General features: G+C 48.3%; 1 protein-coding gene across 1 annotated transcript; it reads left to right on the top strand.

Moving 5' to 3' along the window:
• The first annotated feature begins 982 nt into the window (after window positions 1–982).
• Window positions 983–9,826, top strand: slc27a4 (solute carrier family 27 member 4). The gene is made up of 13 exons (XM_047044769.1): window positions 983–1,366; window positions 3,392–3,552; window positions 5,085–5,479; window positions 6,457–6,615; window positions 6,855–6,924; window positions 7,149–7,240; window positions 7,434–7,543; window positions 7,718–7,927; window positions 8,064–8,190; window positions 8,462–8,599; window positions 8,780–8,944; window positions 9,065–9,211; window positions 9,624–9,826. The coding sequence occupies exons 2-13, from the start codon at window positions 3,392–3,394 to the stop codon at window positions 9,779–9,781; spliced, it is 1,932 nt and encodes a 643-aa protein (XP_046900725.1). The 5' UTR covers window positions 983–1,366; the 3' UTR covers window positions 9,782–9,826.
• The last annotated feature ends 5,722 nt before the right edge of the window (window positions 9,827–15,548 follow it).

Genomic DNA, 15,548 nt, shown 5'->3' with positions numbered 1-15,548 from the left:
AACATTTTTTTTTTTCGCTATTTAGGTAAAAACACGCAGCGTATTCGTTCAGCTGCATTTCCTTTCCCTGCTCTCCCTCCGTCTCTTTCACGCACGCGTCTTTCTCACATACACACACAGTCACTACGTCAGCACACGTTAGCAACGATGCATACGCCGTTCTAGTAAGACCGACAGCTACATCAGCGAGCCTTCAGCATTAGTGCCGTAGCTAAAGGTCTAGGAAAGTTGAGGCTACTTTTCGCTAGGTACCGACGGACATGTCTTAATCGAAGGTTCCCCTTCGTTGTTTTGGTGAGAAGTTTCAAGAGCTAGCTACTTACCCGGCGTCATGGAGCCGACCAGTTAAATAGTTATTTAGCACCCTGTATGCAGCGTCGCTACCTGCATATGCAGAAATTATTTGTTTGTTGTTGTTGATTGATTTTGTGAATTATTTCGACCCCCCCCCCGGTCTGACATGAAACAACACCCCCCCCCCCCCCCCCCGCCACATATAGCTTTCTAATCTGTGGGAAACACTGAATGTGAATTGTAACTTCCTCTTTCGGAGAAATCAAACTAAAGCACAACATAATAGGATGATAAGGCTACAATGTCACCTTAACATATCATGGTGTCCAGAAACCATGTGGCCATCGGAACTGCTTGTGCCTACGCCGCTGGTGGAGCTTGAACAATGTTTAAATGGCCAGAGATTTGCGGCTATGCGCAGGTCCTGTGTACAGTTCTGACGTTCATCTACGTGGCCCCGGGGTCTGGGTGGTGTGACTGCACGCTGATTCCCCACCCAAGAAACTGTTGATGTTTTTTTTTCACAAGCGCCTCACGGTCCTGCAGCGCGGCCTTGTTACTACCGGGTAGAAACGAATGAGAGCAGCCGAGCACTCGAGTCGTCGCCAGGGCCGCATTTCCTTGAGTCAGAACCGCAAACTCCGCCTCTATCGGATGCAATTGTAAACTACGGTGGTGGTGGTTGGTTGTAGCTGCTGTCAATCACTTATTACAGTACCGGTGGATACGGAGGGGGCGGGCGAAGCTAAGAAAATTATAAGGTCATTTGAATTACTGTAGCGAGCGAGATTATGGCTACTATAAAACAGAAAAAATGATTCCAGTGATAAGAACTGACGGATGATTTAAATGGGGGTAAAGTTGAACCGAGGCGCCACGCTAATTTGATAGAATATCGCTGGTGGAAGAGAGAGCTGAACTGAACCCCGGTGTGTGTCTGACAAGCCAAGCGGGCGACAGGGTGAGCCAGGCAAACGGTGGAAGGCTTTGCTAAGCCGATCAAGGCGGAATAGCACAAAACGGGGCTGGTGTTTATACGCACATTGTAGTGATTGTGGATACGTGAAGCAAGGTATGTGATTAACACATTTTAGGCTTTTGCCATCTTTTTCTCCAGGACGGTCTGTTTCCGGATACATGTTATCTGGGAGCTTGGTCCTAACCGACGCGTGCTCTACCAACTGTCCTTTGACAACCTTGCCAAATGTATAGTTGCGTGCGTTTGGACACAGCAGGCTTGGTTATTGTTAAAATATGTTTCCAAAAACTAGCCTACGTAGGCCACTGTCCGCGCCAGGAGTGCGGATGACGGATACCGAATAACAGCGAGCATCATCAAGACCAGCAATTGAGATGGGGGTTACTGGCAGTCAGAAATAGCTCGAGCATTCGAATAGGGAAAGGCTATACCGATGCGCGCCACTAGCTACGCATACACTTAGCTGAAGCTTCAATTTATAGCATCTGGCTACTCGGACATAGAAAAATGTGAATATTGGCGTTCAAACCAGGTTCCAACATTAGGCCTTTTCTCCATGAACGGCATTGCTGGTTCTTATTGGATTGACTAGTCTTATTTGTAGGCTACATTCTCATCATCTGTCTTCAGCCTCTCCAGTACCGCAGTGTTGCTGCTAAGCGCCTTGAAATGCCCCAGTGTAGAGCACGGCCCCATTCATTGATAGATTAGGCTACCATACAATATGATTTTCTTTGGACAGTGCTGTAAAAATAGCTGTGAACGTGGCAATATTGTGGATACGAATGAATGTATCATAATGCCCTGCCAGAGCCACTCAGATTAATTTGTTAGTTGGGCTAGGCTATATTATTATTTTTGTTGGCATGAAGTAGATAATGAGTAGCCTTCGCGCAAATGCGGAATGGAAGTCAGAACAATCTAACTGACGAAGATGAATGTTCTGTCCATCTTAATCTTTGTATTACTTTACATGTTTCCTTTCAGAACGTTGACGACAGCAGTTATCTATGTTACCCTTCAGCCGTCCAGTTCATTAATAATGTCTAGTTCTCCTTGCCATATCAAGTAACCGCGACTGATTTTCTTGCAACATAAGGGGTTGTGGCTTTGGGTGGTTGCGTCCATCCGTAAACAAACCCTTTTGGAATGATCTCTAATTTCCTAAACGGACAGGATGTTCCGACAAAGCCTACATAAACGACAGCAAGGGACCGTAGTTAAGTGATGTTTTAGTTTAGAAAATGTTTAATAATTTCTTGGAATGTTTTAAACAACACATTTTAAAATGGCTTAAGTGTAAAAACAAACAGCATTCTAGATTCAGGAAAATATTTAGCTTTATAGCATCTTCAGAAGGGGAGTAGCAAGTGTGCTTAGTAACCTACAGTTGGGATAAAAACTATATTCGTTGTTGCATCATGAAGGAGAGAGAGAAAGATGGTGAGAACTTTGGATGAATGGTTAAAGGTAGGGATAACTATAGCAGAAACAGGTACCATTGTATTTGCTAGCATCAGCACCCCCACAGTCAAAAGTCATAGTTCATGCTTCACTGACATGCTTGTCTGTCGGGGTTGGTTCCTACATCACTGACGGCACATGTCAATTGTACATACCGTACAAGCAGACACTTTCTATCAATAATAAAGTCTTCTTAGTTGTGTTTCTACATGTAGTCCATTTGTATACTTTGGATCAGTGACAGTAAAGTTCTGTCGTTCCATCCAGCCAATGAGAATCAAGTATTGGTCAAGTCTTTCTGCTGACCTTTGTGTCTCTCTGTGGTGCTATTAGTATCATTGGATATTAGGCCTAATATACTGTATTTCAGACATTGTACTTGGCTGTTGTACTTGGCTGTTGTGCAGGGCTATCTTTAGCAGTCCAATTACCAGTGTGCAACAGTATGACCAGAACAGTGTACTGATGTTAGTAGCACTGCTGATTTAGTTGACAGTGTGGTATTGTTGTTATGATGTTTCCTCCTCTAGCCAATTTCCTTTTATAGCTTGCTTTTTGTGATGTGTGAATCCTAACCCTACCTAAAACAAATATACGTTACAGTGCTAATGTTTTGATGTGTGTGTGTATGTGTGGTTGTGTTTCCTTTATTAGATGATGCGTCTGGCGTGCACTACGGCCCTACTCTTCGTGCTGCGTCTCCTGGCGGGGTTACCGTGGTTTCAGGTGCTTCCCTCTATCGCCATCTTCTACCTGGGCACCGGGGGGTGGAGCTTCCTGCAGATCTTTGCCAAGACCATCGGCAGAGACCTACAGTGAGTACAACATCTGGGGGGTGTGTGCAGGTGTATGAAGGGGGCCGGTGAGATGCAGTGTCTCACTAGAACTATGCCACCATTCCAGAGTGAGGCTAGGTGAGACAGGGAAAGCAACATATTCCTGTAATTCCGGTACTAGCTTGTGTGTGTAGCTACCAGCGAGAATAGTTGAAGAATGTTCTAGTTAGCCAAACTTAAGGCAAGGAGACAGGTGAGTCTGTGTGTGTACTTTTACGGTCACCATGGTAACTGTTAAGGGCCATGAAGTTCAGCCAAGATCCCACCTGGTGACTCATCATTTCCCATGCTCCTTTGTGGAGCTCATCCCTGATCTAACAAGCCCAGGCTGGTGAACATATCAAGCTCCCATACACAGCTTGTACATATCCAGTCATGTGAAATCTGTGAAGTAAAGGCAGAAAGGAGGGATGGTAGGTAGGAAGGATCAGTCACACAGAACCAGGTGTAACCTGCCCATTAGAGGCTAGTGGTTAACAGAACCAGGTGTAACCTGCCCATTAGAGGCTAGTGGTTAACAGAACCAGGTGTAACCTGCCCATTAGAGGCTAGTGGTTAACAGAACCAGGTGTAACCTGCCCATTAGAGGCTAGTGGTTAACAGAACCAGGTGTAACCTGCCCATTAGAGGCTAGTGGTTAACAGAACCAGGTGTAACCTGCCCATTAGAGGCTAGTGGTTAACAGAACCAGGTGTAACCTGCCCATTAGAGGCTAGTGGTTAACAGAACCAGGTGTAACCTGCCCATTAGAGGCTAGTGGTTAATACCTGCCTGACCTGTTAGAACCTACGTGACCTGACCTACAGAAACCACCAATATGGCCCAGCCCAAAGGGGTAGTTCACAATAAGTAGTCATTAAATACAATTTTAATTAAAAAAAACATAATCTATATAAATCTTTTGTAATTATATCAGCAACATTAGAGTGGATTTTAAATAACTTGTCTGGTGGAGGTGAAGGGAATATTAGATCCAAAGTGTATTTTAGTGGACAGTCCTTTTAAAGGCACTGTAGTGTGTGCATATGGAGGCTTCACCTCTGTACACATGAGCTGTAAAACTTTTATGATCTGGGAGTACAGTAGACTTTGTTCATCCCCCCACCCTAAGCTTACACTACTGACCTTTTACCTCAATGTTTTACATCTGGATTCTGATAATGATCCGTAATGTATTTGTTTAAATACATTATGGCTTGGTGTGCCATTTGGGAAAAAAAAGGCAGCGATTAGATAAGAGTTTTGCTCATAATTGTAGACATAAACTTATCCAGGTTTGGTACTCGTGTCATTTACATTCACTGGTTTCACTCATTATAATATCCAAGTTGACATATAATTTCCAAACTAGTTGATCACAATATTTTTTTAATTCAGATCAACCATGATCTGTTTGGCTTTTGACTCCTATTGGCTGTATTGCTGCGCGTGCTGTCGTTGGTCATTGGCACAATATGTCTCTCTTTAGCAGTGTTCTCATTGGTCCTTGTCACTGCTCATTCCTTTTCCAGTGCGGCAGGCGTCCTCCTGAAGGTGAAGTTGAATGTACGGAGGCACCTGAGCGAGAAGAACACCATCCCCAAGATCTTCGCTGAGACGGTGCGTCGCCATGGCGACAAGACGGCTCTGATCTTCGAGGGCACCGGCGAGAGGTGGAGCTTCCATCAGCTGGACGAGTACTCGAATCGCGTGGCCAACCTGCTGCTCCAGCGAGGGTTTGTGGAGGGAGATGTGGTGGCCCTCTTCATGGAGAACCGGTCCCAATACGTGGGCCTGTGGCTGGGCATGGCCAAGATAGGAGTGGAGGCCGCCCTCATCAACTTCAACCTGAGGCTGGAGGCCCTGGTCCACTGTGTGACCATCTCCAACGCCAAGGCAGTGGTGTTTGGCAGCGAGCTGACTGATGGTGAGGATGGAGGGATGGATTGAGGGAAGGAGGGAATGTATGAGAGGGATGATGGAGGGTTGATGGAGGGGTGATGGAGGGATGATGGAGGGGTGATGGAGGGGTGATGTAGGGGTGATGGAGGGGTGATGGAGGGGTGATGGAGGGGTGATGGAGGGATGATGGAGGGGTGATGGAGGGGTGATGGAGGGTAGAGGAATAAGAAGCTCTGTGTCATCACCTCTAATTGGGTGAGAATTGAGGGATGGCGATAAAGAGGGAAATGTAGGGGGGGGGGGGTAGAGGAAGGGATTAACTATGGTTCCATCATGTGGATTAGTTGTGAGAATGCAGGGATGTAGGAAGCTGGAGGGATGGAGAGATGAGAGGGATATCATTAAGGATGGAGAGAGAATAGAAGGTTGCAATGGATGGAACGGGATGGGGAAAGATATTCCTTTTAGTAGTCCCATAAAAGTTATAACATTGAAATATAAGGTTTCGTTCTGCTAGGTTCGGGGGCAGACACTGCAGACCTGAATCAAGCCTATATTTATCCAGTGGTTTTATGTCTTAAAGTAATTGGAAACCTCCCTCCCCAGTCCCCCTGCCTCGCAGGGGCCAGTCAGCACATTCCCCTCACCGAGCGAGAACAGCAGGCGTTTACATCACTGTATGTCTGTTTGTGGGGGCTTCTAGGAGAATCATGGCTCTCTCTGTTGTACTCAGTAGCTGTTTCCTTTTCTCTGTCTGCTCCTCCCTTTCCTCTTCCTCTCCGTCTCGCTCAATCTTCCTCACATTCTTTCTCTACCTCCCTCGCACCTTCTCTCTGCCTCTCTCTCTTCAATCATCGGCCTCTTATTGTCTGTATTTCTGTCTTGTACTGATCCCCCCTCTCTCCACCTCCCCCTCTCCTTACTCCATCCACCACCCTCCCTCCCTCCCTCCCCTCCCTCCCCGCTTCATCCTCTCTCCTTCCCTACATCCCCCTCTCTCAGCCATGTCGGAGATCCACAGCTCCATGGGGAGGACAGTCCAGCTGTTCTGCTCCGGAGACTGGGATCCCCAAAAGGTTCCTGAGGGAACCGAGTGCCTAGAACCCCTCCTGGACTCTGCCCCCACCCACCTGCCCAGCCGGCCCCAGCGTTGCTTCACAGGTCAGCCAGCCGCTCGCAGACAGCCAATCATGCCACTTCTTTGGCATGTTTACATTTCGGATTGAAGAAGAAACGGTTTCCTCGCGGACCTGCTGTTATTTAGAAAGACCTCGTTCTACTGTGTCGGTGCCTACTGACCTGCTGGTGTTTTCTCTTGTCTCTCCTTGTCCCTCCCATGTTTGTCTCTCGTGTGTGTGTGTGTGTTTGTGTGCGTGTGTGTGTGCGTGTGTGGCTGACAGACCGTCTTTTCTACATCTACACATCTGGGACCACAGGGATGCCCAAGGCGGCCATTGTGGTACACAGCAGGTAGGCAGCAGCTCTGTACTCATAACCCTTAATCCCTAACCTTAACCCTCTGTGCTTCCACATAGCTTCTAGCAGTAGCTTCAAGCTCCTATTCCACAGCTCCTAGTCCACAGCTCCTAGTCCACAGCTCCTAGTACCTAGTTGGGGGGTGAACAAGGGAACAGCACCAACTTCTTCTCTCTCCCCCTCTCTCCTCCTTCCCTCTCTGTCGTTCTGTCTCTCAGGTACTATCGCATGGCTGCGTTGGTTTACCACGGTTTCAAGATGACCCCAGACGATGTGCTGTATGACTGCCTTCCCCTCTACCACTCTGCAGGTGTGTGTGTGTCTGTGTGTGTCTGTGATAGACACACATGCAGCGATGTATGCACACATACATCTGAAGATGCATTCATTTCTTTATTTAGTGCGTGTGTTGGATGGCGTGTCTGTGTCATGTTCGAGTACCATAGCAGTGCTTGTGTGTCTGCCGTGCTAACACAGCCTCCATACCCCCCGCCCCCCCCCAGGTAACATAGTAGGAGTGGGCCAGTGCCTGATCCATGGGATGACTGTGGTCATCAAGAAGAAGTTCTCAGCTTCACGCTTCTGGGATGACTGTGCCAAATACAACTGCACGGTAGGCTTGGCGGGGAGGGGGGGGGGTCACTCTATAGGCTGAGCTGTCTCTATTACATGGGGGGGGCTGTAGAGTGACAGACATGAGCACACCAAGCGTCGGACTTGCCTGTCAGCCATGAGATATTTCCCTCACTCTCTCTCTCCTCCCGGGCCCATGTCGTTCTGGCTCCAGATCGTCCAGTACATCGGGGAGATCTGCCGGTACCTGCTGAACCAGCCGGTGCGGGACACGGAGCGTCAGCACCGGGTGCGCATGGCCCTGGGGAACGGCCTGCGCCAGTCCATCTGGGAGGAGTTCACCCAGCGCTTCAGCGTGCCGCAGATCGCCGAGTTCTATGGCGCCACCGAGTGCAACTGCAGCCTGGGGAACTTTGACAACAAGGTGAGTCGCTCTGAACACCCTCGCTTTCTGTCTCCTCCTCCCTCAAACCCCCCCCCCCCCCCCTCCCTGCGCTTCTCGCCTCGCGCCCCTCCTCCCCTGTTGCTTCGAGTGGTTTTGACGCGGGGTGTGTCGCCAGACGGGCGCGTGCGGCTTCAACAGCAGGATCCTGCCCTACGTCTACCCCATCAGACTGGTGAAGGTGGATGAAGAGACCATGGAGCTCACCAGAGGTCCTGACGGAGTCTGCATCCCCTGCCAACCCGGTAACACACACACACACATATATATATATACGCACACAGACATGCACAGCATGGCCTTTGTACTTGCTAAGTACATTCTCAGGCACTTCACGCTACAGTCATACTGCCCTCCTTAAAGGTCTGCATGATTGAAAATGTATTCATAATCCTTATTTATCTCTCTCTCTTCATCTCCTTATTCCATCCTCCCTTCCTCTCTCTCCCCTTGTCCCCCTCTTTCCATCCAACCCTTTCTCTCTCTCCTCCTCTCCCTCCATCCCTCCGTCTCCAGGTGAGCCAGGTCAGCTGGTGGGCCGGATCATCCAGAACGACCCTCTCCGAAGGTTCGACGGCTATGTCAACCAGTCAGCGACCAGCAAGAAGATCGCCAACAGCGTGTTTAAAAAGGGAGACAGTGCCTATCTCTCAGGTCAGACACCAGCGTGTCACCCGCACGCGCGTCTCTCTCCCCCCCCCCCCCCGTCACCCCGATCTCGCTATTCCAAGCGCGCCTCTCCTGTCTCTGCTCTCTCTCACCCACACCTCTCTCTCTCTCACACACCTCTCTCTCTCTCTCTGTCTCACGGTGTCCTCTGTCCTCCATCTCCAGGCGATGTCTTGATCATGGATGAGTGTGGCTACATGTACTTCAAGGACCGCACAGGCGACACGTTCCGCTGGAAGGGGGAGAACGTGTCCACCACCGAGGTGGAGGGCACCCTGAGCAGGCTGCTGGACATGAAGGATGTGGTCGTCTACGGGGTGGAGGTTCCAGGTAAAGGAACATACAGGCCACCCTCATGGGAAAAGGCGTACACTCGAATACCGGCTACATGAATGTATGGGAGGAGAATGGGAATGACCTCATCCTGATCGATGTTTCCCCCTGCATCAGGAGCGGAGGGCAAGGCTGGCATGGCCGCCATTGCTGACCCCACACACACCACCGACCTGGAGAAGTTTGGGCGAGACCTGGAGAAGACCCTGCCCCCCTATGCTCGGCCGGTCTTCCTGCGCTTCCTGCCGGAGGTCAACAAGACAGGTGAGCGGCATGGCTAGCACACCCCGACTGATGATCCACTGGTTAGAGAGACAATGAGACAGATTCAAGGCTGGATCGAGACTTACGTTTACAGTTAGCAGACGCTCTTATCCAGAGCGACTTACAGTAAGTACAGGGACATTACCCCCCTTGCCCAAGGACACAACGTCATTTAGCACGGCCGGGAATCAAACCGGAACCTGCTGATTAATAGGCCGATTCCCTAACTTCTCAGCCATCTGACCCCCCCCCACATCTGACTTATTTGAGAGAGACAGGTGAGTCAGGGGAGTGTAGGTTACAGTAGATTATTTAAGAGGTTTCAGAGAGAACGTGAGACAGGTGAGAGGCACAGCATTCTCAAATAACACTTTATCCATCTCCCTGTCACCCTCCCCCCCCCTCATTCTAGGCACCTACAAGTTCCAGAAGTCCGACATGAGACGGGAGGGCTTCGACCCCAGCCTGGTGTCAGACAGACTGTACTTCCTGGATCCCAGCAGGGGGCGCTATGCGGCGCTGGATCAGGAGCTGCACCGTAGCATCCTCTCAGGGAAGCAGAAACTCTGAGACCACAGGAACCGCCCTCCCCACACACACACACACACACACACACATATTCATACATACACACACCAGCTTTATTCTCTCACACACAGATGCACGCACACACACACACACAGCATCCCAGACCTCTGTTGCCCACACCCCTTGTTACCTCCATGACCATAGAGAAAGGCAGATGGGCTCCACCCAGGTCATCTGACATCTGACACACCAAACACCAAACACATGCCCCCCCTCACACACACACACAGAGACTTGTGACAGCGACCCTTCATTGACCCCTGACCCAGCCCTCAGCCACTGGTGGAAGGGGTAGGCACTGAGATGGGCGTGGCGTTCCGAATGCAAAAACTGAACTAACTGCAAACCTGATGGACAGAGCTCCAGGAGGAAGAGGAGGAAGAAAGAACGTACCGGCACCTTACCGGGAACATGAAGGGAATGACATCATGCACAGTAGAAATTAGAGAAACGTCTGTCCGTCTGTTTGTCCGTCTGTCTCACAGTGAGGGCCTAACCAGGCCTAACCTGCACAGTTGCTAGTGTCGTACTTTAGTTCAGAGAGCCCTTGTCTTGGTAGGGTACACCTGTAGAGGTCAGTAGAGAGGGGATTCACCTTCCAGTCTGGGAAGTACTGGGGAGGGCGCCTCCTAGTGGTTTAATCTGAAGGAGGTTAAAAGTGCAATAGACATCCAGTGTTGGCTGTGCAATAATCAGTTGAGATGAACTGATCTAAAACTGCTTTCTATATCTGCATCACACCAAAGGTATCATTTAAATTCCTAGAATAGCCGTGACTGTGTAATATGATGATGATGATGATGGATGATATGTTTAAACTTTGTGTTTCCTTCGGCTGCAGTTCAGATGCATCGTGCTAACGCTGCCATGACTCTGCCTGGTTTAGCACCCCGCCCCCCTAGGGGGCACTCCCCATCTCACATACTGTTCCATTTACACCCGTTGGAACACAAAGAACAACATTGTGAATCCCTCTTTTTCCAACTTGGGGATGTCATAAATGTCTGTGGCGTCTTTAAGGATTGAGCAGGTTAGGCCTACTAGGTCCCACCCCCCCCCCCCCCCCCCCCCCCCCCCCCCCCCCCATGTTGTGAAGTGTGTACTTGTGTAGTGTGTTCACGTGAAGCGTGGTGGATGAAGATGTGTGGTGGAAGGAGAGAGGAGGGAAGAACAACAGAGGAACAGTCTTTTTGGTTGGGTTTGTTTATACCGTTATTTCTCTTATTTATTTTCCGTAGCAGCAGCAGCATGAATGATCAACACAAACAGAGCTCTGTGCCTTACAGTGGGTTCACAGGCCCTGTCCTATACCACACCCTTACATCCTGAACGATCTCCCTGTTCCCTCGCACTCCTCTCTAGCGCCTTGGCTAGGACCCTATACACACTCCAGTATCAGTCCTCCATAATACAAATACTGGACCACATACTCTTAGTTAGCACACTGTTTTCTGTCCCGCCTCCCGATCACTCTTCTATTGCAGTTCTGGTGCCCCCCTCCCTGCACCCTTCCCATGACAGGAAGTCTCTGTATTAGGCCAGTGTCCATATCCTGTCATAACACCACACCCTCCACCAGACCTCCGTGCACTGCTCTTTCCAGGATCACGTGACCCCTTTGTCACTGCAGGCTGCTTGGAGCTCCAGACTGAGCTGTCAAACAAGCTCTCAGCCTAACAGGCAGACTCTTATGACCCCACTCAGCCTTCTGCTGAGACTGAGGTGGAGTGGGGTGATGGAGGGATAGATGAAGGGACAGCAGGAGGCATAGGTGGGAGAAGAGACCAGAGAGTTGGCTGTCTTCATCCGAACATTATTTCAGGGACTTTGCTCCCAATTGTTTTGAACTGGCATCCTCTCCTTTGCTCGCCTGTCTCCTTCCCTCTATCTTGAATTGGGGTGGTAGAGTTCATTTTTCCCCAAGGACTATTTTCGCCCACCATTCCCACCTAAAGCAGTAGTCTTCGGGAACTCGCGGAACGATGACGTCTCTACATGTCTAACACTTCGTTGCTCCAGCTCTCTATTTAGTATACTGTACAAATGTAACCTAATGGGGGTGGGGGGCTCTTGGAATGATTGACATCCACCCTTGGTTCCTCCCTCTTGTATGGACACCCTGCAGGTTGTTTGGTTTCACTGTACTTAGTATAGAGTCTAGACAAAGCGTTTGAAAAGCGAGTGACCAATGATGTAAACTAAAGTGTTATTCTGGGGACTGAGGTGGGGGAGACAGAAACACTGCTCTGATGCTTCTAGCCGTGGGCTGCACTTCTGCACCTGACCACAGGGTGGCACATGATTGAGCAATTTGTCTCTGCCTTCCCATTTCCTTTTGAGTTTGTCTTCACCTTTTTTGTATTTTAAATTATTATTTTGTAAAAGAAGTATTAATTATTCTTTGTTTGATTGTGTTTTGACCATTTTTTGTTGATGTTGCTTGGCTGGTATATTTGCTGTTGTTTGTTTTGACTCTGCGTGAGATCCTAGCTCTGAGGGCGGAGGAGACGCAGTGTGTGCGTGCACATGATGGAGCCCTGAGAGGTGTCAGCGGACACCCAGTCCTCAGTCATCGCTGGGCTGGGCTGAGGCCCTCACTGTTTGGATACCTGCTGTGGTCTTGATCATGCACACACACACACAGCCTGGCGAGTTGAGAAGATTGTGTGACAATATCAAAGTCGATAGTCCGGATATAACCTGGTAGACGTTCCAACAAGAGTTCATTGCTACTCAGAATAGGCAAAACATCTTCCTAAATCATTGTAAATGCTGCTATCTTGTCCCTCACTTCACTGGGCTAGGGCTGGCACAAACTCCTAAACTGTGTATGTGGGTGCAGAGTACAGAAGGCTTCAGCAGGAGTGTCAGGGTGTGGGTCACATCTTCAGCCACAGGGCGGCGCTGTTTCATTATCTTTTCATCACCATGGCTGCAGGGGCGGTTAGCACTGCCCCTCTGTCCATAAGGATGGACATTAGACCTAACTGTATCAATTAAGGGTTACAAATATCACCACAAGAGTCCACTACAAAAGGGGCGACACTAAAACAACTTCACAAAAGGATATGTTTGTTTACCATGCAGACGGAACTACTTTACTGTACCTGTCTTGTCATTTATGTGTCGTTTCATTGGCCAGTAGATATGTCTGTCTTTTGAAGGGGACCCCATGGCTTGTTCTTATTGGTCCATATCAGTTGTATGGTATGTTTTAGCTTATCCAAAGACCAATGTTAGTATCAGAACAGCTTTCTGGTCATTCCACCCACCCCCTTGATTGAACGCAAATGAAGTGGTTTAGCAACAGTTGTCAGTCGCTAGCCAATGACGTCGAAGTTCAGAGACCACCGCAAAGAAGAGGGGAAGGGAGGGTGAATGCTTAGTAAAGGAACGTGCCCTGGGAAAACCGTCCTCCAGACCTCCCCCTGACGCCTGTGGAGATCTGCAAAAGACACATTATAGGGTCACATTATGGGGTCACATTATGGGATCTTGCCAAGCGTGAGGCTCCCTCCCTCCCCGTCTATGGTCTATGTAAAGAGTGCACTTTTTATTTGTCTTTTTATTCTGTTGTGGTACTCAGGAACTATTCCAAACAATGGCTGAGAAGGGACCGTGTTTGTTTCTTTGCTTCCAGGCAGCAGGCAGCTGGTATAGTGTGTGTGTTTGTCAGGGGTGGGGTGGTGGGCGGAGGGGGTTGTTTAGAGGGAGGTGTGTGAGGTGTGGGGTGAGACACACTGATGTCCTCTTCAGATGACTTTAGCTGTACAAATCATGCTCTTGAAGAAACAAAAAAGGATAAAACGTGGCAATGGCAAATCAACATTAATAAAACTATTTAAATTGTTGACGTTGGTGTTTTTATTTTCTTCTTATAATGAAAGTAGAGGGGTTGTCATGCTGTCTCTGTTTGTTCTTTAATTAAAACGTCCTGTTAGGAAGCCTGGTGGGAAAAGACTATTGACTAAGTAATGGTGACACTTTATCAACATAGACTGAATAATTTAACTTAATCATATTTAATTGAGAGTTCACAGCAGAGATTCATGTAGTCTCATGTAATGTACTTTTTACATACAGAGTACAATAGGCTACAGCAGGAGTGTCAGGGTGTGGGTCACATCTTCAGCCACAGGGTGGCGCTGTTGCATTATCTTTTCATCACCATGGCTGCAGGGGCGGTTAGCACTGCCCCTCTGTCCATAAGGATGGACATTAAAGGGGGACACTAAAACAACTTCACAAAAGGACATGTTTGTTTACCGTGCAGACAGAACTACTTTACTGTACCTGTCTTGTCATTTATGTGTCGTTTCATTGGCCAGTAGATATGTCTGTCTTTTGAAGGGGACCCCATGGCTTGTTCTTATTGGTCCATATCAGTTGTATGGTATGTTTTAGCTTATCCAAAGACCAATGTTAGTATCAGAACAGCTTTCTGGTCATTCCACCCACCCCCTTGATTGAACGCAAATGAAGTGGTTTAGCAACAGTTGTCAGTCGCTAGCCAATGACGTCGAAGTTCAGAGACCACCGCAAAGAAGAGGGGAAGGGAGGGTGAATGCTTAGTAAAGGAACGTGCCCTGGGAAAACCGTCCTCCAGACCTCCCCCTGACGCCTGTGGAGATCTGCAAAAGACACATTATAGGGTCACATTATGGGGTCACATTATGGGATCTTGCCAAGCGTGAGGCTCCCTCCCTCCCCGTCTATGGTCTATGTAAAGAGTGCACTTTTTATTTGTCTTTTTATTCTGTTGTGGTACTCAGGAACTATTCCAAACAATGGCTGAGAAGGGACCGTGTTTGTTTCTTTGCTTCCAGGCAGCAGGCAGCTGGTATAGTGTGTGTGTTTGTCAGGGGTGGGGTGGTGGGCGGAGGGGGTTGTTTAGAGGGAGGTGTGTGAGGTGTGGGGTGAGACACACTGATGTCCTCTTCAGATGACTTTAGCTGTACAAATCATGCTCTTGAAGAAACAAAAAAGGATAAAACGTGGCAATGGCAAATCAACATTAATAAAACTATTTAAATTGTTGACGTTGGTGTTTTTATTTTCTTCTTATAATGAAAGTAGAGGGGTTGTCATGCTGTCTCTGTTTGTTCTTTAATTAAAACGTCCTGTTAGGAAGCCTGGTGGGAAAAGACTATTGACTAAGTAATGGTGACACTTTATCAACATAGACTGAATAATTTAACTTAATCATATTTAATTGAGAGTTCACAGCAGAGATTCATGTAGTCTCATGTAATGTACTTTTTACATACAGAGTACAATAGGCTACAGCAGGAGTGTCAGGGTGTGGGTCACATCTTCAGCCACAGGGTGGCGCTGTTGCATTATCTTTTCATCACCATGGCTGCAGGGGCGGTTAGCACTGCCCCTCTGTCCATAAGGATGGACATTAAAGGGGGACACTAAAACAACTTCACAAAAGGACATGTTTGTTTACCGTGCAGACAGAACTACTTTACTGTACCTGTCTTGTCATTTATGTGTCGTTTCATTGGACAGTAGATATGTCTGTCTTAGCTTGTTCTTATCGGTCCATATCAGTACATTCGCTGATGTGTGTTTGGTTATTAACACTTTAAGTGGTATGGCTCTACCTCCGCTTTGTGATTTTATTAAACAGCGCACTCAGAATCGCAGACACACTAGATCTGCTTCAAGAGGTGATTGTATTATTTCACATAGGTCTAGCTCTTTTAGCAAGTCAGCATTTTCTGTCAATTCAGCACACACTTGG

The sequence above is a fragment of the Hypomesus transpacificus genome, chromosome 22, assembly GCF_021917145.1.
Source record: "Hypomesus transpacificus isolate Combined female chromosome 22, fHypTra1, whole genome shotgun sequence".
Taxonomy (NCBI): Eukaryota; Metazoa; Chordata; class Actinopteri; order Osmeriformes; family Osmeridae; genus Hypomesus; species Hypomesus transpacificus.
The sequence above is the reverse complement of the archived record's forward strand: the minus strand, read 5'-3'. Positions and strand labels throughout refer to the sequence as shown.

What these genes read in the sequence shown, in the direction of transcription:
- slc27a4 (XM_047044769.1), top strand. Translation starts at nt 3,392, where the DNA reads ATGATGCGTCTGGCGTGCACTACGGCCCTACTCTTCGTGCTGCGTCTC. An exon ending in TGGCAGCGAGCTGACTGATG is followed by an intron (nt 5,480 to 6,456) that starts GTGAGGATGGAG and finishes CCCCTCTCTCAG; the next exon opens with CCATGTCGGAGATCCACAGC. An exon ending in TCCCCTCTACCACTCTGCAG is followed by an intron (nt 7,241 to 7,433) that starts GTGTGTGTGTGT and finishes GCCCCCCCCCAG; the next exon opens with GTAACATAGTAGGAGTGGGC.